Source organism: Lutjanus erythropterus, chromosome 7 (genome assembly GCF_056507025.1).
Source record: "Lutjanus erythropterus isolate fLutEry1 chromosome 7, fLutEry1.hap2, whole genome shotgun sequence".
NCBI lineage: Eukaryota > Metazoa > Chordata > Actinopteri > Lutjaniformes > Lutjanidae > Lutjanus > Lutjanus erythropterus.
In genome coordinates this window covers 39782327-39806268 of record NC_139323.1, presented here as the reverse complement: position 1 = coordinate 39806268, position 23942 = coordinate 39782327, and the positions used below count along the sequence as shown (strand labels likewise).

Here is a 23942-nt window from a genome sequence, read left to right as displayed (position 1 = left end):
CTCCTCTCATTACTCACAGCATCGTCTTCTCCTCTTGTCACTTGTCTCGTTTTCTAGATCAATTGTCATGTTATAGCCTTGTTATATTTATCTTTTAATAAAAATCTAAAATTTTATGCCCTCAGTGTTGACTCAAATTTGTTTGTTACAGCACTCGTGCACTGTGTCGATTATTTATTTTTATTTGGTTAACCATGATGGTTTTGGAGCGTACTGTTGTTAAATTATTCCTGCTTTTATTCACATCATCATAAGCAGATACAAAATTAACCAGACTTGAATGTTTTTCCTGAACTCCCTCTCTTCGTTTTATTAACCTGAAAATGAACCATGGAATAAATAATGACAAACCCACAGTGAGCCTGAAACATGTTCACACTAATGAGTAACATTAGCGCCATTACTGCCCAATTTGTGTGTTTGCTTTCATAAATTACCTCCTCTCTTCATGTGGCTGCTGCGGTGCTCTGGCCAGCGCTGCAGCTGTCTGCTGGGTCCGGGTCGAGAGGGTTTAGGTGGAGCAGTGCTTGTATCTAGAAAAAAAAAAACACAACACAGCAATCAGAACTGAAGGAGAGACATTAAGTGATGAAAGCCGTCAATCACAGCAGGAATCTACTGCGTACCTGCAGAGCTGGAGGAGGGCTCCTGGCTGGTGGAGGGGAGGTTGGCCTTGTCAGATGGCTGACTCGGCTCCTCGATGTCTCCCTGTGAGACCACCGGATCCACTGACACTTCTGCACTGGATCTGGAGTTAACAGATAACCAGACAGCACGCATGAGATCTGATGAAATTATATAATCCTGCAGTTTTAAAATCACAAGATGCACTTTTTATAAATCTGACAATTTCTACCGTGAGTTTAGTTTTATGTTTGATTCAGCAGTCGTATTAACGGTGGAGAAAGCAAAAAGTTTTCAGTGAATACTTGAACTTTGCATGGTGTTAAATAATAAACACTGCATTTAAAGGGCAGGGAAAAGACACTGACTGAAGCTCCAGAGGCCTGAATTCCCACGGTAGACAGAAGCGAGCCTCACCTATCAGTGTCTGGCTCCAGGAAGACGTCGTCTCTCTCCTCCCCTGTGCCGGCTGCTCCTGGCACGACCAGGCCCGGTGTGGACGTGCTCACCATGGGAACCGACTGGGAGGCGTGCTCGGTGGTGTCAGACTGAGCCACCTCCGAGAAGACCGTTACTGGAAGACGAGAGCATAAAAACAAGACACGCTCACTGATTTTGTTGTAGCGTCTGATGGCGCTGCCAAAGCCGAACGCTTCCAGCCAGCTTTCTGATTATTTTCAGAAACCATGTTGAGTACGGTGATGAAAAGGGCGGGTGAACAGAGAAACAGAACAGATCCCTTCATATCAGGAAGATACCTGGTGCTGCAACTTGTAGCGGTGTAGTGGGAACACTGCGTCCACCAGACTCCTCTTCATGAGTAGCGAGGAACAAGGGGCTTTCATACAACCCAAGACCTACAAACAAAGAAAAAACAGCTCTAATGTTGCGTACAAAAACTCATCTTTCTGCTGCAGATAGCTGGTGGGGTGGCGGCGGGAGTACCTCCTTGTGAGGCGAGCTGTCCGAGGTCAGAGTGTGAGGACGAGCTGGTCTGCGGCATGTCCTCTGAAGGACCAAATCTGAAGCGAGGAACTCCTGCCACTTGAGGAGAACTGAGCCAAACAAACAAAGTCATCCAGTGTCATGACACAGTGATTACAACTTCAGGTATTTAAGGTGCTTTTCCACCACAACTTTTTCTATCTAAATATAACTGTAATCTAATCTAAGATCTTTAGTCACATAGTTTAGAGCTGATATTCTTCCTCGAGCCATTGAGGTCAATTTAAAAACACTGAGGAGGAGAACAGTGTGAGCTCTGTGATTTGGGTGCAGTAGAAAGTGAGGCCCATTTTCTTTTGCACTGTATAAACAACAATAATTTAAGGGAGTTAATGTTCCATGAAATGGTTCGAGAAAACACAGAAATATTTTGTTGTTCAGATGAGCATTAGTATTCAGCATAATTTCGATCCATTTTAAGTTTGCCAATTATGTCTCAAATGCCTGGAGAAGGAGGCACGATAGATTGTTAATTACTTGTGCGAGACTTACTGGATGGCCTGGTCAAAACCATCGGAGCGGTGTGGCACCACCAGAGTGGGAGTACTGGGAACCATCCTGTCATCATCATCAAAGAAGTGCTGCTGCAGAGGGAGAGATGGCAGGAAGAACACAGAAGTTTAAGTTTCACACTAACATTTGTATTATGATTCTAAAAAAATTTGATATTGAATTACAGAGGACTTACAGCGCTGCCCGACACACCGGGAGTGAGCTGAGGGACTCGACGAACAGGGATACGCTGTGAAGCGACATTTAAAAGTGATTAGGAATATTTGTGCTCTGCAGAGCTGACAATGAAAAATCGACACTGTGAGAAGCACATTTGCAAAACAAACAAAAAACAAAGAAAAAAACTTTTCTTTTCCTTACTAAGAACACATTAGTCCTACCTGAGCAGGTGGTCCCAGTTCTGACGTCGGGGCAGGGTGGATGTTCAGGCGGGGGGGCAGCTGATGTGTTGGTCTCCGTGGTGACTGGGGCATCCTTGTACCAGAGCTTGTGATAGGTTGTTCTGTAGAGAAGGCCTCCATTGTGCTGCCCTCAACTAAAACAACAGTGGAGACGTTAAAATAAACAAAGGTCCATTTCATCTGTTTCATCAAAATACAACGGCATAAATCATATTAAAAGATCAAAGTATTTAAGTTTTCTAAAAGTGAGAGAAAGTTGATATGATCTGAAGGGAATGTGCACATTTTAGAAACACAGCTAATGTCAACAAAATGAGGGTAGAAGTTTTATAAACTTAAAAAAAAAAATACTTTAACAGACAAACAAAAATGTTTTTTTGATCGGTAGAAAAAAAAATAATCTTCCAGCTAAGATGCTTTGTTCTTTTTCTGTTAAATCTCAAAACACTCCAAGGCACTCTCATTTAAAATAATTAAAATACCTTTACTGTCACAGCATTAGAACTTAAAACAAACAAACTCAGGTGCATTTCAGCATCAATCAGAGAGAGAGAGGGCCTTGGAGGGTTTTTTTTGTCTGTTTATTTTTCTTTTTGTTTTTTTTTTCTGTTAATTTATCCCAGATCAGTTGGGTTTAAATAAAAATTGAATTACATTTGATAATCTGGCAGTTTAACATTTACTCTAAAGGCAGCTATAAGCCTTAAGAGCCACAACGTTACTTGAATGATTTGATTCATTTTCAAAGTAAAGCAACCTTTGGTGACCTTGGTGGACATGACCATTATTTTGGCTACCGCTTGTCTTCCCTTCAGACAGACAACAACATATTACATCTTCCTCAGTCATCGCGGAGCGTCCGATAAGTAATTGGATGTCGGGACATTTCGTGAGCGCATGTGGAGAGTGTGAGGTGGATCTACGTATGTGCGTTTGACGGGGTTTCCTGGCTCTTACAGCTGGGTGTCTGGGAATCCGCAGGCCTCTGGGTGGAGTCAGACGCCCCCAAACTCTCCTCTGTCTCCGTGCCTGGGTCCGTTACATCAGCTCCCTGAGAAAGCAAAGAACAAAAGGCATTAATATGAAAATGGGCGGTAAAGGGGAAAGGAAAACCATGGGCAGAATTTTAAAAAGTTTAACAGGGGCAATAAAAAAGTAACGTGAGAAAGTGGAAACGTGAAGACGAAGAAAAACAGGAGTTGGGTAAAATCAGAGGACGCAAGTTATGGGATGGTTCCCACACAATATAGATGCCAGGATATTCTGGCAGAGAAACACGTACAGATTATGATTCATTTTTTCCCTATATGGAACAAAGACCTCCTTCAGAAAAGGACACAAATTCTGTGTTAAAAAACACTGAAATACATTTATATTAGTTGGTATGGATGTTGACAGACAACTAACCCTAACTAGACACAGTTTCAAATCAATTTGTTTGCTTCTTTACAAACATTAGCTTCCTATCTTTGATACTGCCTCTAACAAGAAAATAAAAGCTAGCAGAAACACCCAGTGTTAATGGGAATCATAAGCTGGAACCACAAAGATAAATACTCCATTTCTCAAATACTATTCTTCTTAACATTGGAAACACATATGAAGCGGTCAGGAAGCCACCATGGATACAGAAAGTAAACAAAACATCCACCAGACGTGATTACCATGATGAAACACGAATCAGACCATGAATAAAAATTCATCCAAAACATCAACACATGAGGTGATTCAGTAGCTGTGATGCCTGAAGTACCGTCTTTTTCTTGGGAAACACTTTTGTTAGATTTGAATTTAATTTTAAAATTTGACAGACCAAATAATCTGATTATCCTGTCAGCATAATTGAATTAATGTTAATGTCTTTCTTCATACTTTAATAAATACGTCTCAGAAAGCTGCATTTCATTATCAACTTTGTCTCTTTTTTTTTTAAACTTGAGATGCACTGATTCTTTTTTTTTTTTTCAGTTCCAATCAGATTCTGATACCTGAACCTGGATATTTGCTGATACTGAACCCTTTAGCCTTTGCATTGTCTGCTGGAAGTGAGTGACTGCTGTCATACCACCATTTAATGACATCTAAATGTAGTCTCACGTCAGTATATCAATATAATATCAATATATTGACCAGCCCCAGTGAATCATGTCAGAATAGGCACTACTGCTCCTGATACTGAACTGGGTCGGTACAAACTTTAAACGCACTTTTGCACTATTCAGGGAAAAGTCAAAAGTAAACTTTCATGTTTGCAGCAGAGCTGACAGCCACAGTTTATGTTCAACTACCGGGTCATAAACTTCACTCATTGTCACAGCTGGTTCGGCACTTTTTCTTTCTAACAACTGCCTTCAAAAGTCATTCATTTAAAAGCAGTGGACAGCGGTTTACACATTCCCCACTTCAAACAACTTTCACACATGCAGATTAGAAGTGAAAGACCGTTTACTGTCCCCTCTGCAGACACTGACTCATCACGCCAAACATGTGCAACCAAGACTGGAGTAAAAAGGTAAACAACTAAAGTCAACACACACACACAGCTCTCACGCAGACAGAACGTTACGACACAGGGCTAAAATGCAAGTGACAGTGAAATGAGACGGTGTGGAAAAACTGAGTGTGTTAGCTGGAAACGGTGCGTAAACCCCTGACTGTAAGCGTGGGAAAGGTTAACGTGGCGTGCTGGATGTAGAAGTTGTGTGGGTGAGGACGTATCAAAGGTCAAAGCTGTGACTGTGAGTACAATATGCGTCACAGGTAATCTGACCTCTGTGTCGTCTCCTTCGTAAGCCTCGTTGCCGTCTCCGCTCCCCTCGTTACTGTCCTCTCCTTCCTCCCCCATCTCTCCGTCGTCTTCCTCCTCATCCTCTTCGTCGTCCTCCTCCTCTTCTTCCTCTTCCTCTTCTTCCTCCTCCTCATAGTCCTACATTGAGCAGCGGTCAAATCATTAGCAGCAGGAAAACAAAGAAAGACAAATTCTGCGACTAGCGTCTGAACTCTACCTGCTCTTCTTCCTCTTCATCCTCCTCTTCCTGGTCCTCGTCACTCTCTGTGTCTGTTACTATGACGATTACTTCCTGTTCCAGCCGGTCAGGGGTATCACTTTGGCTCAGGGTCACCTCTTGGTCCATTGCAATGGACTGGGAGGCTGCACCCTCGTCCCCTTCCTCCAGAGCTGGAAACTCTTCGGTCTGCAGGAAGAAACCGTGGACACTGAACAACGTGCATTAACATTCTTCTTAAAAAATAAATATCTTCCATAAAAAAGGTGTGATGCATGTGGTACCAATCTGCTTATGTCTGTTATACTGTATTTACTAGTATATTGTTTCCCATGAGATAGAATTTCATGGTAAGTCTACAGCTATAGGAGATTTCTTTATGATTAAAAACATGTAGTAGGCTATAACTCTGTGAGTGTTCAGTTTTTTTTGTTTTTTTTTGCAGGGTTCTGCTTTTATTGTTGGGCTGCACACTTTGCATTCGTGTTACTGGTTTCATTCTGTGGTTTTTACAGCTTGAATACAACCGTTCCCCGAAAACATATTTAAAAGCGAGACTGAAGTTTATACAACTTTAGCTTTAACGCCATAAACCAATTAATTTTTAAGATCTGTCAAAATCTTATTAAAAACATTGGAAGTCCTAAAATTCAGATTACTGGATTTGACACCTTATAAAGACCTGTGGAAACCCTGAACAAACAGGCAATCAGATGTAAAAAACCCCAAAACTTGCAGCATATTCATCTTTTCAAAAAAAAAAAAAAAAAAAGAAGATAAAAATCAAGTTGAGTCAAGATCTTTGTATCGCAAAACAATGGAGTTAACAGGAAAAGATAATTTTAAGAAGTCTTATCACTGCGATGAGTTCTTTTGAATATAATATTGCTCATATGAGATGATGGTCCACCTGGCTCGCTTCTGCACCGTCACTGTCTGTTGGCACCACCCCCTCAGCTTCAGCACTGTCCTCCACCAACACCTCCTCCTGAGGAGAACGTGCGACACTTATGAAACCCACAACACAACTGCACCCATTTTCAAATCATTAAAAAATAATGAAAACGCATATTAAGATGTCTATAAAGCCCCCGCTTCTCACCTCTGGACCCACTCTCTGGATGATGCGCAGCTTCTTCGGTATGGGAGCCCTGGAGGTGTCCTCCTGGGTGGTCTCTGTGTCAGTGACCATGGCGGCGCTCTCCTCCTCCTCACGAGGCCTCTTGGACATGGAGGAGGTTCCTGGTGTGGCTGAAACTAGAGAGAAGGCATCGGTACCGTTTAGACTTCTCCACGATGTGAGCCTGGGTGTTAAATCCAGTATTATTAGTTCATTATATGTGCTGTATCTCTTTAAAATATAAATGTCCTATCCTGATCTTCCCAAAACACAACATAAAACAGTATTATATATTATTATATTACACAATTTGTATTGATGTTTCATATAATCATCTTAACATTAAAAAGTCTCTCACCTGTACCAAATACAGAGGAGGTGGAGGACGTTGAAGGCCATTCCACCTGTGAGCTGGGTGTTGCCTCGATGACCACCGGCGGTGGCTCCTGATTGGCTGGCTCTGCATGGGTCACGCTCTGTTGCTGAGTTGGTTGGACGAACGCCGTGGCCTGTGTCTGAGTCTGCTGCACGGTCAGCATGGGGCTGGCCAGAGTGGTCTGGACATTTGGGCTGGCGGAGCGCACCGAGCCGCTGGCGCTGCCGTACACGGTCACGTGCTCCACCGGTGGGCCTTCAGTGGACTGCATGGCTGTGGAGGAGTTTTAAATTAGTGAAGAGCAGATTCAGCTTTTCACTGAGCCTGTAGCTGCATTAATTAGACTTAAACACACAATCTCTTTTTTAAACACTCATCTTTAGGGGCTAATACTCAGTTGGCTGGCTTCCTACTTTAACAGCTTATGACTGAAGCTTACCTTCCTGTGTCTCCACCTGTGTGGTGGGCATGACAGTAGCTGTGGGTGTTGGAGTGGGCACAGTGGCCGGGGTAATCATGGGCCTGATGCTCGCTCTTGGAGTGGGTTTGTTCCCTGGATTGACAGGCTGCTTGCTGGCTGTAGCCACCACAGGTGTTGGTTTAATGTTGGCAGTTGGAGGCTCAGAAGTGCTGGCACTGATCAAGACAAAGATCAGGGCATAAATCATGACTCTACTAATGAACATTTTGTACAAGAAGGACCCAGGATCTCATTTATAAAAGTCTATTCTGCAATTCTTGAATGCTATTTGACATAATCTTGGATTTCTACAACATCGACATGATGACCATGACAAACTGTCAGGCCATCTTCTCTGCAGTGTGAGGTAAGAATGAGGTGGAGACAGAAATATCAAGCAGACTCTGATTTAAGATATGTGCTGGCTTGCAAATAATTATTGTTTTTACAACATGGATGTAACGGCGATATTAAGTGAAATTAAATGTGAGAGGCATCATCATGTGTAAAATGATGCCTCTCACACACTGAATTTGTACAACCTGCCTTAATTCGCCATCTCATCATCAGCGTTGCCAATCTCCTGTCTCCAAAATGTGCATACACAAAGTTTACAGAAATATATGAACAAGTTTATGCAATTTTTTTGTGCATATACAACATTTACATGAGGTACATATGAGTGCACTGGACATGTCAAAGCCAATGTATTAGAGTACATCCATGACGTGCAGCGTTTTCGTGGTTTGTGTATCATACCTGCCCCTGTCTGCAGCTGGGGTCGTCTTCAGACTGATCTGTCTCTGTTCTGCGCTCCTCTGCTGCTCCTGGGTCTGAAAATCAGAACAGAAAGACAAAGTCATTATGGAGACGATGATCAACTTCTTCTTTTCATGACTTTAAGGCTTCCTTGCTTGTTTATCTTAAATCCACTTGTTCTAATTTTTGATTTGCTTGTAATTAAAAAGGCATTTTGCATTTGGAGTGAATTTCAGACCATGCTTACAAAATGCAATAACTAAATATTTAAAACATTACCAAACAGAATTTAACACTATTTAATGTTTTTGAGGACACTGTATCAGTAAATGTGACTTTAAGACATCGTAAGACTGTAGCCACCCTGTTTTATCAACCTACATCAACAGCTGATTGGATGCATCATGGGTGCTCATGAAAACTTTGAAGCAGACTCTCACCTTGCTGGGACCTGCCTCGGCTGGCTCGTCTCTCTGCTCTTGTCTCTCCTGTTGGCCGCGCAGGTCTCTCAGCTCTCTCTCCTGTCGACTCAGGCGGCCCTCGTACTGAGACTTGAGGGCGCTCACTCGCACCTCCAGCTCTTCACGCTGCTGCTTTAGCTCCTCATTTTCCTTCTGCAGCTGTTCTTTGGTGCCTGGACACAGATTAGAGTTTTAGATTCAGGTCTGAGATTAAAACAAAACACACATCACGACTAGAAAATAAGAAAGGTCCACTGGTTATAATACGAGGAAACATCGTCTTACTCATGAGCTGGCTGATCTTCTGCTTGCAGGAGGAGAAGATCTTCCTGGTCTTCTCCTCCTTCTCAGCCATCTGCTGTCTCAGCGTGTCCTCCTGAGACGATTTATCTTGCAGCTCCTGCCTCAGCCTGGTCAGCTCTGTCTGCAGCCTGGAGGACTGTTCCTGGGCATTACGCCCTTCAGTTTCACGCTCTGTAACCACCTGTCGCAGGCCAGGAAGACATGACACTAATGAATGTATGCATCTAGAAAAGAAAGATTATTTGGTGGGGCACTGTCTCGATATAAATCTCTTTTTCTAGAATATTTTTGCAGTGATGTAAACTGTTAACTATTCAAGCTATTATGATCCTGAAACTGATCATAGTGCTTGACACTAGTTTAACTACTAAGTGAACGGTTCAGTCAAACGTTCTGGTAGAAACTTTGTGGTGTTTAACCTTGTTGATGTTCTCCAGCTGTCCTTCCAGCTCTCTGGTCCTGGCTTCAGCCTGGCTCAGAGATTCTCGGAGGCTCTGCAACTCCTGAACCGAAGCTTGACGGGCTTCCTCTTCTTGGGACGGACCCGCTGCTGCCTCAGCAACCATCTGGAGGAACCGCAGTACAAAAGATTATTTATGCTCAAACCAGCACAATAACTGTTTAAACTGTGTCTTTTGCTTAAAAAAATATTATTATTAAATGTTTTCATTCATTCTCTTTTTTTTCTGTTAGTCTTTGACTTTGCGGTGTGTAACTTATTTTTTCTAAACTACATTTCATCTAGATTGTAGAGGATTGGGGCATGTGACGTAAGGAGAGAAATTATTCAGTACGATTTAGATGTTCAAACTAGAAATTTCAAAATAAAGGTTAAAAAAAAAAAAAAAACTAGGGGTGGCTTTAGGGGACTGTTTAAAAGTGCATGGCTGTATTTTACGTTTCAGCCCTTTTGGTTTCAAGACCTAGGAGCTACTGAGCTCTCACCTTGTCGTGTTCCACCTTGAGTTCATCATACTGAGTCTTGTAGCGGCGTCCAATCTTCTTGACCTGGGTAATAGTTCGGAATTTCTCCTGAAGCTCCTGGTTCTTGGTCTCCATGTCCCTCTTCAGCGTATTCCTCTCATCAGTAATCTTACTCATGTTGTCACGCAGGTTCTGTATCTGACTTTGTAGGGATGTTGTTAGGTTGTTGCTCCTATGGAAATGAAGAGATTGTAAGAAAGGGAGAAAAGGTTAACATTCAATTTCCTAAAATAATAAAATTCATTAGTTACATCATTTATAATCTCTCACCTGGTAGCCTCTTGTTTAAGCCTGTTGCTCTCCTCAGTGAGCTGCTGGATGCGTTTGAGATGTCCCTCCTTCTCAGAGTGCAGACGCTTATATTCTTCTGGATCTGAATCTTTTTGTTGGGTCACCAAATGCTAAAGGAGTACAAGAGGGAGTTTGTTTTAACAGTGTGAAATGGTAAAACACTAGGAATAAAAAGAGCCATCAGTTTTCATAAAAATGAAGCAAAACAATCTTTTCTAAAGACAACGGTTTTTTCCCCTTTAAAATTAGTTTTTTCTCTTTCTCGTATGTTCTCTGACCTGAGTGCGAGATTTCCAGCGCTTGATCTCATCTTCCAGAATCTTCTTCTCTGCCTGCAGCATGCCGCTCTTCTCGCTCAGCTCAGAGTTGGCCTGCTGCAGCGGCATGATGTCGGACTCAAGCCTTTGGACCTGAAACACACAGAAGATGAGCTGAACAGCGTCGATTTTGAAGTTCGCTGAGGGAAACTTATCAGAAACGTTACGGCTTTTTACAACCAGGAAGCACATCACCTCCTACATATTTCCATATAAATCAACTGATACCTTGGCTTGGTTTTGCTGCAGTTCTTGCTCCATCTTGTCCTTCTCCTCTCTCAGCATCTTGTTGGTCTCCATCAGGATGCTCATCGTTTCTGTCTTCTTCATCAGCTCATCATGCTGAGCCAGGGTCTTCGCTGTCACCTGAGTAAAATTATCATCAGACTTTTAGTTAGATATGGAACAACCAGGTTTGAGTCCTTGTAGCCAGGTTAGACTTAGATTTCACTGAGTAAAACATCTTTAAAGGATGGATAAACCATCCAAGAAAGAAATTCTCAATCTTCCTTAAAGGATCAACCCACTCAACTGATAACAGATAAGATTTCTTTGTGGACAGAGAGAAAAAAAATATGCATATCTGCCAGCCTACCTGTTCCCTACATCTGCAGTCTTACTTAGATGAAGAAAACGTGGATGTTGTAAACAAAATTATTAGTCAGTGAGTAGAAAAACATACCTGCATCCTCTCCTTTGCAGCACTCAAGCTGTCCTGCACCTCCTTCAGCTCTTGCTCCAGGTGCTCCACCCTCAGACGGTAACGCAAACTCTCCCCTTGGGCAACCTCAAAACGAGACTCTGCGATTTCCTTCTCCCGACGAACAAACCTGTGATGGAGAACAAATAAGGAGATTAAAAATAGCGACGAACAGGGAAGGATGGGAATGAGGCCAGGGGCAGGCAGAATATCTGATGTTTTGTTGAAAGTTTCCTTGATTTTTTTTTTTCACTTTACTAGTATTGATTTTCTTTGCAAGACTCCTCGAGTACAAGAAAGGATTTTTTGATTTGAAATGAGCATCTTTCACCTGAGAATCTCGAGAACTTGGTCTTGAGACTTGCCCTCCTCAGTCAGGGACATGTTCATCCGACTCTCACTGGCAGAACGTTGCAAATGGGCTGCCATCTTGCTGCTCATTGTCTGGATCTGCTCATGGACGAGGGTGTTCTGCCTCTGCAACTCCTCATTGCGGTTCTCCACCTTGGACATCTCCTCCTATGATATGAGCAAAGAAATTAAGATTTAAAATGCAATGGCTACTTTTTTATAAAAAGTAAATGATCAATAGTGGTGGAACAAAATAACCATATCACCTTTAAATATGACCAAATTTATTACAATGTTTAGCTTGACTGTGCAACTGTTATCACCTATACATCTACTGGATCCTCTCGACAACCAACCTTGAGGATTTTTTCCTGCTCCTCCCAGGAGACCCTGGCCTCCAGCAGCTCAGCGCTGATCCTCTGGGCTCTCTCCTCCAGCTGGTGTCTGAGCTCCACGGCCTGCAGGGCCTGAGCCTTCGCAGCCTGCAGTGCCTCCACGTCTGCTGCATGCAGCATCATCTCCCGCTCATATTTATCTTGTGCTTCGGCTGCCAGCTTAGCCTTGGGAATGGAAAAAGGATTTGATGCTATCTTTGCATGTTAAAGTCATATCATTTAATTGCAGTCACCTTATTTTTTTGCTATCAGACAAACCTGACTGTGAGATAAATAAATGTCACTCAAGTCTTTTCATGGTGTATTTTATTAAATCCATATTATGTCACATGTTATGGGTAAAACATGGCTGTTTTTTCATAGCTTCTTCTGTTGCAGAGTTCTCTAAAGTGTATTTGAGAACAGGAACCAAACAGTGTTAGGTATCATATCTGCAGATTATATTAAAAGTTGATTGCATCAACCTTAACTGCAGCATTCCCAAAAAATAAGAACTGATCATAGTCATATTTCCCTACATTACATTTTATAACAGCTGCTTACCTGCTCCTGGCTGTCCTGCAGAGCTTGCTGCTGCTGTGCTTCAGCTACAGACAGTCGCTGCAGCGCCGCCTGGTGATCAGCCTGGGCACTGCTGAGACTTCTCCTCAGACCGTTCATCTAAAATGAACAATTTTCCTTACTTGAATGTAACTGAACACCAAAACACTGCTCGTATGGTTGAAATACGGTGAGGGAGTTAACCATCTTTTAAGCATTTGTTACTCGATATGTGTAGATATTTCTTAATAATGTGGGGTTTAATCTACCTGTTCCTCCAGAGAAGCCTGATCTCTCCTCTTCTGTTCCTCCAAGTCTTGTTTTGCTTTCTCAGCTTCCAGAAGCTTCTCCTCCAGAATGTGATGCTGCTTCTCAGCCTCCTTCATGCGAGTTTCAATGGACGAGCGTGCCTGCTCTGTTACCTGGTGGTCAAAAATTACACAACAGTTATCTTCCAACATTTCCAAATGTGCAGTACTATTCCAAAGGTCTTTAAAGCTAAAAGCCAAAACTTTTTTGTGAAGCTTTCCCACAAAATTCCAGTTCATAGTGTTCTAACAAAAAGTTTAAAAGCTATTGAGACAAGAATGTAAATTTTTTGCCAGTTTAACTTAAAACAAAAATTCAAACGTGTGTTTTAGGGAAAGTAAGGATGTGAGGCAACACAACACAGATGCTCTTTATGGTGAGGAAAAAATAAATTAACTAATTAATCAAGCATGACTACTTTAAACCACTTTTCTCAACTTAGCGTGGTCTAATGCACACCTGGCAGACAGATGGATAAGAAAATTAAAATGTGCAATTGACAGTAATGATAATGAATTTCTGCACATCTGCCCCCAGTTTATTAGTGCTGAGAAAGTGCAGGAATTTATCACTATCAATTCGGTACAGCCGTGTTCCCACGACATGGTACGGCTTGGCTCAGCTCTACTCGACTCACTTTTGGTACCAGGTTCGTTTTTTTTTTTACATCTTCGACACAAACACAGGAACAAAAAAAATATATTGAAGTGATGGCTGTTTGTCACATCAAGGAGGCAAACTGAATATAGCAATACAAAAGACTGCTGAAATAAATTAAGAGTTTGGGAAACCCTACATCCGAGCGCAGATGACGAGACGACTCAGGTTGCTCAGTTTCACTCCACCCATTTAGTGTCAGCTCAGTTCACCTGGAACCTCAAACCAGATGATTGATAAAAAGTATCAGGTACTATCCACAACTTTTGTGGATAGTACCTGATACCTAGTACCAAAGAAAAAAAAGCAAAAAGGAGCGAGTCAAGTCTTACCATGCAGTGGAAACACTGCATCCCTCAGCTGTAATACAGGTTTATCTGCTTCCCCATAATTGCCTGTCTAAATATGTATAATTTTTTTAATAGTTTTTGTGGTTGCGGTCAATAGTTTTATGAGAGGTGGAGCACTGACAGACAGCTTGGGTTTATTCTGCACCTGTTTCTCTTTGTCCAGGGACTCCTCCAGGCTCTGAGCCATGGCTCTGTACTGCTCCATGCTGGAGGTGGTGGCTCTGAGGCTCTCCGCCAGCTCCTCTGCCCGGGTTTCAGCCAGCCGCAGGCGGCCCTGCAGGTCCTCTCTGTCCTGATCTGAACCTGGCAGGCCTGAAAGCAGGAGGAATCAGAAATGAGTGATACAATTTGACAACGCTACAATTAGTTGGTGCTTTTAGGACAGAAGGATGGACTGGACTAATGAAAATACCATTACCTTGTTAAGAGTTCGTGCTTAAAAGCCACATTTGTACAACATTATTTGTAAGAGTGCGGCTTAGACATTTCATTGGCTTTTTTACTGCGTCGGTCACAAATAAACTGTTTGCACAACACGAACTAGGGAGAGACCATAGCATCCTAGCATACATTTCTTTAAAAAAAAGAAGTAGGTCAAGTATAAAAGTGGGTCAGCTGACTAGAAAATGGACAGAACCGGTAAAATTTGAGCAATTTACATGTCTTATTGCATTACCAAAAATGTAAACAGGCATGTAAATGGTCAGTGTAACACACAGTAATTACACAGATGGTGACTTAACAAGAGGCCATAAATGATTTAAGTTCCAATAATGCTAAACCAGGAATTGAGGTCAAGTGATTTGAGGACAACCAGTGAAAATACTTTAAATTTAGCTGTACACACTATTAATTGTGTTATTGGGTTATGTACTTCTGCCTGTGTGTGTGTGTGTGTGTGTTTTTGCCAACCTCTGATAATGGGTGTGGAGGGGGCGCTCAGAGTGTGACGTGCTTCACTGCTGCCTTGCTGCAGCCTGAGGGTGTTGAGCTCCAACTCGGCAGCATTCAGCAGCTCCTTGGTCTTCTGATGTAAAGCCGCTTGTGTCTCCAGCTGCCGCTTTGCGTCCATCAACTGGACCTGTGCATGAGAAACAAACAAAGTATTGAATTTGAAGCTGACGTGTCAGTCTGGGTTTGAAGAGCAAATGAGGCATGAAGTTGTTCTTTAAACATAGTAAAAAGTATTGATTTATCAGCACTTCACATCACCTTTGAAAAGAACTAAAACAGACACAGTTTAGGTGGAATAATCTTGATGGACAAATGGATTCAGTTTTATACTTACTTCCTGGTTTCTGCCGAGCAGGTGGCGCTGCTCCACCTCGTGCTCCAGCCTCTTCTGGAGCTGAGAGATCTCTCGTTCCTGTTTCTCCAGCTGGCTGTTTAGACGCTGACGGGTGTCAGTCTCTGAACGCTCAAGAGTGGCCTAAAAGAAGGCAGCGGTTACAATTCTGAACCCTGTTCATGTGCGTGTGAGAAAATGAGTGAGAAGTTTCATACTTATAGATTACCTGAATGGTCTGGAGGTTGGTCAGCAGCAGGTTCTGGGTCTGTTGTTGGCTCAGGATCGCCTCTTTCTCCTGATTCAGCCTGGACTCCACTAGCTTCAGCATGTCTCTCTCCTTACGCAGGCTTTCAGCATGACCCTGAGAGACAGGGATAGATAAGTCTGGATGTCTCTATGGTACCTGCAACACTCACAAATTCACATCAAGCCCCAGTGTCATGGTCCTCAGAGACAATGAAATTCAAAGGAAACAAACTCAGACACAAACATCACTGTGAAAAAGGAAAAGGTTGCTGGAATGAAGACAAACCTCAGCCAAGGCCAGTTTCTCTTTGGCAGCTCTCAAGTCCTCATTCAAAGTGTGGTTGGTCTGCTCGTGCTTCTGTGTGGCAGCAGCCATTTTCTGTCCTTTCTCTCTGAGGGAAGCAATCTCTTTCCTGTAGCCCTCAACGTTGTCCTGCAGCATCTCATACCTGATATTGTTAACACAGACATCCTTTTTAGGGGCCTATGCATTTTCCTATGTATTCTTAAACATAATATGTGTTGAGGAAACCAGAGGATGTGATGGCCAAGAGTAGTTTTACTCAAAATAGCAGTTACTTTCTTCACGCAAGCTGTTCCTGCTCGTGTTGTTCAAACTAACCTCTTGGAAGCAAACTCCAGCTGGGTGGATATCTTAGCATTCTGGGAGTGGAGATCAGACAGCTGCTCCTGGAGTTTCTCGTTCTGCCCCGTCAGTGCCTTGTCACTCTCCATGCGCTCCTTCTTGTAGGTGGAGAACACCTCCTGCAGCTACAGATGCAAGCAGACACATTTATTTTACATCAACATGATTATAGTTATACACGAAACACAATTTTAATGGATACTAATGAACAGGTGTTACACTGACCTTTGACCCATTCATATGCTTCTGACTGTCACTGTTCTTATTTGGCCACTTGGCACTGTTGCACTTTTCCCCTCACTTCACTCCAATTAACTCTAGCATCGTTTGAAAAAAAGTGGTAATAATCTTTGAGGCACATAATTTAAGTCCCCGCAGATCTCACAATAGAGACATACTGCCATCTAGTGGCAGATGTGGGAAACAGCGTTTGTGACAATGTGCATACATACTTATACTAGCTACCTATTTTTCACTTTCAGAAATCTGGACACCTAAAGCCATGCTGCTGCTTTAAAGTAAACAAATAAAGTAAACCAACCATCAAGAAAAAACAAGCAAGGACCAAAGAGTGAGTCAACAGATCATCAGTCATTCTCACAGAACACGTGTTGGACACCGTTAATGCACCATGGCTTGGCTTGCTATGATAAATTCACTGTTAGATGACTTATATCTGCACCTGCTGTCTGAGCTGTGGGATTTTTACAATTTAAAACAGAAACTACTGTGAACATATCAAAGTTACAGCTCCACTGATTATTTGTTGATTTGGAAACCAACAGAAAATTAGTTGCCAGCTATTTTGATAAGTGATTAACTGTTTCAAGCAAAAATGTGCAACATTTGCAATTTCCAACTTCTTTAAGATTTGCACATTTTTTGTCATTTATGATGCTAAATTAAGAGTTTTGGACTGTTGGGTTAGAAAAAAAAAGTCATATGGCTTCATATCCTAGGAAACTGTGACAAACATTTATCACAGTTTTGACAGTTTAGACACTAAACAATTAATTGTGAAAATAGGCAGATTAACTGCTAATGAAAATAACCTCAGTTGCAGACCTAATTGCGATTTAAATGTTTGGCAAATTTTGCACTCACCTGTCGCAAAGCTGCCTTGGCCTCCAATGCTTCGGCTGAGTCTGTTGCCATGGACACAAGTGCAGTTGGTGTTCCTGTGGTGGCTGAAGGTGAGCGTCGGGGGGTGGAGGTCAGGGAGAACTCCTCAGGTGGTGTACCTGAAGGGAAAACACTCAGAGGTTAAGACAAAATCATAATAACCACACTGCATGAGGTGAAGTACTGTGACAAAAACAACTATTTTTGTTGGCAAACTAAACCACTTTGCACTGCTCTGTACTATAATCGAAGCAGTTCATTGTGCATGTGCAGGATGTCCTGCTTGTCTGTTACCTTGCTGAGGGAAGCTGACTCCAGTTGCCTGAGCCAGCAGCACACGATACATGTCCCTCTGCCTCACGATGGACTCAGTCATCTTAACCTGTTGGCTGCGTTGCTCCTTCAGGGACTCCAGCTCAGCCAGAGCTTTCTCCAAACCCTGTTCCATTTCACCACGTCTGTAACAGTTCATCTTTATTAGCCTAACTGGCAGTCTGACAAGGTTGGCTACCAGAAATAATAGATTTATGAACATAATATGTATGCTGAGATGGCATTTTTATGCTGAACAGTCTTAAATGACTTACAGTTCTGTTTGTTTACTGCAAAAAACAAAGAGAACAAAGAAAAACTAAAAGAAATCAGGACAAACATACTTGTTGCCAGTGGCCTCAAACTCCTCTTTCTCCTGGGCATCACTGAGCTCTCTGAGGGCCGTCAGGAGACGCTGGTTCTGCTTCTGTAGCTCCTCGATGCTGCGGAAGGTCACCAAATGTTGGCTGATCACCTCTGACGTGCTGCTGATGTCGGCTGAGCTCACCTCCTCGTCCTCTTGAATCACGTGGTTTCCACGAGCTTCTTCCAGCTCGATCAGCAGCACACGAACCTGGCAGGATAGACAAAGAAGGAAAATCAAATAGCAAGAATTTGGAGAAATCTGAAAATACATATTTTCCTGAAATAACAGTATTATCCTTTAAACTGGAGGGAGAGAGTGAGAACCCACCTGCTGAGCCAAGTCTCCCAGCTGCAGTTCACACCTCTGGTTGTCCCTTTCCAGAACAGAGGAGCGCTTGTTAGCTTCATCAGCCTCCTTCTGCAGGCGGTGCACCTCCTAAAGTACACACAAATTTTCCAAAGGCAAATTTAACAAAGAAATCAATAATTGTTGCCCTTAAGTGCAATATCTCTTGTGTAATGATTTTTATTTAGTAAAAGCATTAATTTCACATTCAACATTTTATATAGCATCAGTACTAAAGCAAGTAGCTTCACCTAGTTTTGTGCATGCTTACAATAACAAAAAAGTTGCAGTACGTGTAATTTTAAAGTTCTTTCATAGCATTAGCTTTAATTACTGAACATGGAAAGCTTTCACTTTATGAACAACTCACTCTTTATCCATTTTTTTGTGGTCTCTAACTTTGTTCGTTCCTTTTACTCAGTCCACTTTGTCCAAATCTGATTTTTTTTTGTTTGGACTTTGAAGGAAAAAAAGAAACCACACCCTTTCCATAATATAGATTTCATATATTATTTCTATCCGTTCATCAGTGATGGGTGGCTTTAATTTTAGACACTTCCTCTTGACAGCATTTTTACTTGCTGCAAGAAGTGTTTCTTTACAAACAGTTTCCAGATAAGCAAATTCTCTTTATTATTTTACCTATTTATCTCCACATAGATATATATTTATTGCACAAACCATAAAATTTGCTCTTGCATACGTAATGGTCAGCATAATACAAACAAATTAATAATACAGGAATAACAGAAATGTAATCTGATGGAAAATCACATTCTAACTGAAAATGCATGCAACTCGTCTGCATTACTCACCTTAACAGCCTGCTCCAACTTGGCAGACAGACTGGCCACTGACTTCTGCATGCGATCGTGTTCGTCCCTTTGGCGTTTGAGGATGGGGGCTTTTGCCTCCACTTCCTGCACAATGTCATCCAGGTACTTGTTAACCCGTTTGTTCTCCAACCGCTCCAGCTGCAGCTGCTCCTGGCTCTCCACGTACGCGGTATACAACTGAAAACACAGTGGACATCTCATATCAAAACAAGACAGTCCAAGAGGGGGCAGTAAAGACGACTCAGCTCACTGTTAGACCAGAACTGTTTGCTGAGCAATTAGAACCAGCAAGCCAATAACAACTCATGTGAAAATACTAAAACAGTCCCCATGGACTCTAATACAAGTGTCCAACACTGTGGTGTTCCAACATCAAAACCAAACCTACACTCGACCTTGATTTGGTCTACAGACTGCATTACATCATGTGGTCCATTGCAGCTCATCAATATCAAACTAATTTTCACAAGAAATTACTTCAGACTCATTTCAAAATCTACAGTAAAGTCATTTGGGTGCTGAAATTCAGCTGCATATACCTCTGTCAGCTTCATGCCAGGCTTTATCTTGGACACAGCAGCAGCTGTTGGAGACATTGTCGTCATTTGCTCCTCTGTGAGCACAGATGATGTACCGACAGGGCCTGGACATTCAAAAAGTGGAAGAGATGACAGGTTGTTAATTTAAAGACAAATCCCTGCGAGGCAACATTCTGTATGGATTTCCTTTAAAATATCCACCAGTCCAATGAAGACAAAAATCAACTCAACAGACCTCTAAGTTTAGAACTTGACAGCAGCTCATTGGCATTGTCCAGCTCTTTCTCAAGACCCTGGATCCTCTCCTTTAGCTCAGCAACAGACTTGTCTGTGGCATCATTCATTTCCTGCGACTTCTCCTCGAGGGCCTTGTTGGCTGTAGTGGAAGGAGTAAACAGAGCAACAGTCAGGCAGTACCAGTCACTCAAAGCTTAATTAGCAGTTTGCCAACTGAGTTATAATAACAAATGACAGCATATCCAGACTCTTGTCTTTCTAAGAAGAAGTGAAGTTAAAGCCTCGCACCTTCTCCGGCGTCCTTCAGCAGTTTATGTAGCTCCTCCACAGCTCGACTCAGCTCTTCACTCTTCGCCTCAGAATCTGCTGCTGCTCCCTGTCACCACAACAACATGGTCAGTGTTGGCAGAACAACAGCAAAAGGAACTTAAAAACATAAAACATACAGTGAATCATTTCAGTCATGGTAAATATGAAGCACTCTAATAAGATCACAGATGGAGGAAATATGCAGGATTTTTATTTTGTCTTCAGCACTATGTTTGAAAAAGGAGAAACATGTGGCAGTGATGCATCGATGCAATTCCTCATGCAGTCACATGATTTAAGTTTATTACATCTCTGATTTTAGATATTTTTACAGGAAATTAATATCACAAATTATCTATCCTAATTTTACCATAAACAATTTAATCTAATTTAATCTAATGAGCCAAAGGGCATAAGGTGTACTTGTCCTGAAAACATGAAACAGTGATTGAACTGTAAATAATGACTGGGGGCAAATGCTTTGGTGGTACAAAGTACAGCACCACATCGGCTTGCTGTCCTACATATACATATACATACCTTGTACAGATTGGAAAGCTTAATGTTGGCATTTAGCTCGTTTCTGAACTTTTCCTCCATGGTGGCTTGTTGTTCCTTGGCCTGGAATGAAAAAAATCAAATAAAAAAGTAAATCAATAAAAATCCATTTATACACTTCACTCATTGAAATTCACACTGAGTTCTATGATACTGATCAGTTTCTGGCAGATTATACAGTACATGACAAGTCTTACTTCTTCTGTGTAAAACAAGACAGGATGAAAACTCAGGATATGCTGTAACAAACACCACACACGTACTTCTTTTAGTTTGCTGATCAGCTCCTCATTCTGTTTCTGATGTTGCTCATTTGAAGTCTTCAAACTGCTCACTTGGTCTTGAAGTCTGTTCAACTGAAAGTCACATGGAAAAAAAAAACTTTTTAATTGTCTCAATAGATAAAGAAACAGGGTAGAGCATTGGGCAGTGCGAACTGTCTATTAAGCATACTGTAAAGTACCCACCATGTACCATTTGCATTACTATTAGTGCAAAACGATTGGGTCTGTGGTTGTTTCAGCGTGCCCATCTCTACACATTTGAGGTCATTCAAAAATATTACATACTGTCATTTCTTATCACTGTATTTGTTGCTATCATATCCATCCATCAGCTTTTTTTTCTACATCATTCAGCTTCATTAACATCTTCATGTTTAAAATCTTATTTTTTTTTCTCCTCTCATGTCTGTCCTTGCTTGCATTTGTTTGTTGTTGTTGACCTTGCTTGTCTTGTTGTTGTGTTATTTGCCTCTGGTCTTTTTGAACTGTGATTTGCTCTGCTTTTGTTACTCTGCCATTTCTGTTCTCTGTTTAATACTGTCTGTGTTCTGCTTTGACCGTAAGTAGCATGTCTTTAGAAATGTTGTTATGACTTGTTTCTTAACTCTCAAATTTCATATTGATTTTGGGCTACAAGCTTTACATCTGCCCAGAAACTACAGATAAAAACTAGCATTTTGGCTAATTCTGGCATATTTACAGTAATGTTTATTAATATGCACTGTGCAAGACAAATAAATATGTAAATAAATGTAAATACAAATGAGAGACATGCCTCATCTTCCTTGTTCTCCAGGTTGCACTTCAGTTCCAGGATCTGGTTTCCCTTTTCTCGAGACAAGGACAGCAGTTCCTCACTCTTAATCTTCAACTCCTCATTGAGCCAAGATGTTTGGCCGTGCAGCAGCTCCTTCTCCTGTTCCATTCGCTTCTCCTTGTACTGTAATAGAAAAACACAGAAAGTGTTTACAAAGTCACTTCCTCTAAAGACAATGTAAAGACAGTATTAAATCAGTGTAAAAATGACAACATAACTCACTTTGATGTTGACTTCAGCTGCTTCAAGTTCATCTAACTTCATCTGCAGGGCCATCTTAGAGGTGTTGACCTCTACCAACTTATCATTAAGTTGTCTAACGTCATCTGATGACGCAACAGAAATAACATAAATGCCGTGTACAAGGGACATTTTGTATTCACATAAAAGTAAAAGTTTTCAAAAACATCCATACCATTTAAATGCTCCACTTCCAAGGATCTCCTCTCAAGTGTTCGCACTAGCTCTCGTTTTTCCACCTCCAGTTCCTCTTTGGCTTTTGACAGCATTGTCTAAACAAATTATTACATTATTTTAATCATACTGATTTCTAGTAATAGCTTAAAAATTAAGCAAGACTTACAGAAATCAATCAATTAAAAAAATGGTCCATTCTTCAACTCAAAAGTTGAATGTGTTTATTTAATATTTTTCTCTACATGTATGCCAATAGGCACTGCAAAGGAAAACACAATAACCAAAAATACCTCTTGCAAACCACCAGGCTTTCCACTGGTGGTGAATTTGTTTGACTGTGCACACTCAACCTCCCTTTTTCATATATTTAACCATCTCATTGAAAAGGTCAATATCACAATATTTGCACAAATCAAAAAATATCTTGGCATCAAATGTTTAAAAATAGGCATGTTTCTCCGTCCAATCAAAAAAAAAAAAAAGATTTTCTTTTGTGCACATACTTTTACCTCAGCCTTGCAAACTATTGGTTAGTTGGTTTATTTACAGCACAGAGCAGAAAAAATGTGTTGCAAACTCCTGTAAAAATTCCCCAACTGAGATGCACATTCTGTTCATAAAATTTCTGTTTACATGTCCAAAAATGCTCCTAAAACCAAACTACCAGAATATCCCACGTCTTAATCAGAATATGCTCCATTCAGAATAAGACCCAATGTAGATCATCCAACCAGAATATGCTGTTCACGTGACTTGTATCGATTTCAGAATATTAATGGCAAAGTAGTGTGCATGTAAACGTGACCACTGTCAATGTTGGTCAATAAAATCCAAATAATACCCTATCCATAACCACAATACATAATTTGTGTTGCTAACTTTGTTTGCCTTACCTGCTCTGATGACAGCCTCTCTTGTGCGGATTCATATTCCCTGTTCTTCTCACGCACAGCTTTAAGTTCGTCGTCTAGAGAAGAGATTTAAAGAAAGCCAACATGATGAAGTAATCCAACCCACCCGAGTCAAGTTAAGATCATGCGTGATATTGTAACGATAAGTTCACTCTCACCGAGCTTTGTAAACTCCTCTTTGAGTTTCTGATGTTCTTGAGTCTGAGACAAAAAGTCTTCCTGACACTGAGCAAGTTGCTTCACCTTTTCAAAGAAATGTTGCTCTGCAAGAACAAACACAAACATGAAACGTTAAAATGGTTAATTAACTAAAGTTAACTACCTTTTGTCGTTCAATGTCATCTTGTTTATGTCAACGTTAGAAGCTAGCGGTTTAGCTAACAGTAGCATTAGCATCAAATCGTGGTTAATAATAGCTTACAGTGTGATTTACCTGGAGTCCAAAGGCGTTAATAGAACAAAATAACAAACATAATAAAGTGAGGCTGATATGTTAAACTAGCACATTCAAACCCACATTATTAACTTTAACTTTGTTCCATTAACCGACATGCGGGCATGGTGACCAAAGCAAAACACTTTAACACCGTTAGCAAACAAAATACCAGACAAAATCTTACCGCTGTCAACACGGAATTGTTCCTGTTGTGCTTTTAAAGAATCGATTTCATATTGCTGATCCGAAAGAATCCTCTCGAGCTTGTTCTGAATTGTTTTCGGTAGCTTAGATATCTCGGAGGCTTCCAACTCCTGCAGCAACAGTGCCGCCATTTTTCCGACAACAACC

General features: G+C 41.4%; 1 protein-coding gene across 1 annotated transcript in view; it reads right to left on the bottom strand.

The window, feature by feature from the left end:
* tprb (translocated promoter region b, nuclear basket protein) overlaps nucleotides 1-23942 on the bottom strand; it is a 25619-nt gene extending 1677 nt beyond the window's left edge. The window contains exons 1-50 of the mRNA XM_084723746.1: nucleotides 23776-23942; nucleotides 23314-23418; nucleotides 23138-23211; nucleotides 22243-22339; nucleotides 22050-22153; nucleotides 21786-21950; nucleotides 20990-21082; nucleotides 20709-20789; nucleotides 20148-20235; nucleotides 19858-19998; nucleotides 19623-19726; nucleotides 19063-19260; nucleotides 18230-18337; nucleotides 17880-18109; nucleotides 17518-17681; nucleotides 17206-17342; nucleotides 16078-16226; nucleotides 15742-15904; nucleotides 15436-15570; nucleotides 15210-15350; nucleotides 14834-15002; nucleotides 14067-14233; nucleotides 12875-13027; nucleotides 12609-12725; nucleotides 12027-12230; nucleotides 11651-11838; nucleotides 11302-11449; nucleotides 10848-10985; nucleotides 10581-10712; nucleotides 10282-10412; nucleotides 9973-10183; nucleotides 9447-9593; nucleotides 9010-9208; nucleotides 8704-8897; nucleotides 8264-8337; nucleotides 7484-7680; nucleotides 7027-7317; nucleotides 6651-6805; nucleotides 6459-6536; nucleotides 5549-5737; nucleotides 5314-5469; nucleotides 3501-3594; nucleotides 2521-2677; nucleotides 2318-2375; nucleotides 2122-2213; nucleotides 1570-1679; nucleotides 1383-1481; nucleotides 1042-1198; nucleotides 627-748; nucleotides 438-533 (exon numbers count right to left, since the gene is read on the bottom strand). Of these exons, the coding sequence (XP_084579872.1) occupies nucleotides 438-533; nucleotides 627-748; nucleotides 1042-1198; nucleotides 1383-1481; nucleotides 1570-1679; nucleotides 2122-2213; nucleotides 2318-2375; nucleotides 2521-2677; nucleotides 3501-3594; nucleotides 5314-5469; nucleotides 5549-5737; nucleotides 6459-6536; nucleotides 6651-6805; nucleotides 7027-7317; nucleotides 7484-7680; nucleotides 8264-8337; nucleotides 8704-8897; nucleotides 9010-9208; nucleotides 9447-9593; nucleotides 9973-10183; nucleotides 10282-10412; nucleotides 10581-10712; nucleotides 10848-10985; nucleotides 11302-11449; nucleotides 11651-11838; nucleotides 12027-12230; nucleotides 12609-12725; nucleotides 12875-13027; nucleotides 14067-14233; nucleotides 14834-15002; nucleotides 15210-15350; nucleotides 15436-15570; nucleotides 15742-15904; nucleotides 16078-16226; nucleotides 17206-17342; nucleotides 17518-17681; nucleotides 17880-18109; nucleotides 18230-18337; nucleotides 19063-19260; nucleotides 19623-19726; nucleotides 19858-19998; nucleotides 20148-20235; nucleotides 20709-20789; nucleotides 20990-21082; nucleotides 21786-21950; nucleotides 22050-22153; nucleotides 22243-22339; nucleotides 23138-23211; nucleotides 23314-23418; nucleotides 23776-23926 (7051 nt within the window). The 5' untranslated portion in view covers nucleotides 23927-23942. The remainder of the gene's footprint in view (nucleotides 1-437; nucleotides 534-626; nucleotides 749-1041; nucleotides 1199-1382; nucleotides 1482-1569; nucleotides 1680-2121; nucleotides 2214-2317; nucleotides 2376-2520; nucleotides 2678-3500; nucleotides 3595-5313; nucleotides 5470-5548; nucleotides 5738-6458; nucleotides 6537-6650; nucleotides 6806-7026; nucleotides 7318-7483; nucleotides 7681-8263; nucleotides 8338-8703; nucleotides 8898-9009; nucleotides 9209-9446; nucleotides 9594-9972; nucleotides 10184-10281; nucleotides 10413-10580; nucleotides 10713-10847; nucleotides 10986-11301; nucleotides 11450-11650; nucleotides 11839-12026; nucleotides 12231-12608; nucleotides 12726-12874; nucleotides 13028-14066; nucleotides 14234-14833; nucleotides 15003-15209; nucleotides 15351-15435; nucleotides 15571-15741; nucleotides 15905-16077; nucleotides 16227-17205; nucleotides 17343-17517; nucleotides 17682-17879; nucleotides 18110-18229; nucleotides 18338-19062; nucleotides 19261-19622; nucleotides 19727-19857; nucleotides 19999-20147; nucleotides 20236-20708; nucleotides 20790-20989; nucleotides 21083-21785; nucleotides 21951-22049; nucleotides 22154-22242; nucleotides 22340-23137; nucleotides 23212-23313; nucleotides 23419-23775) is intronic.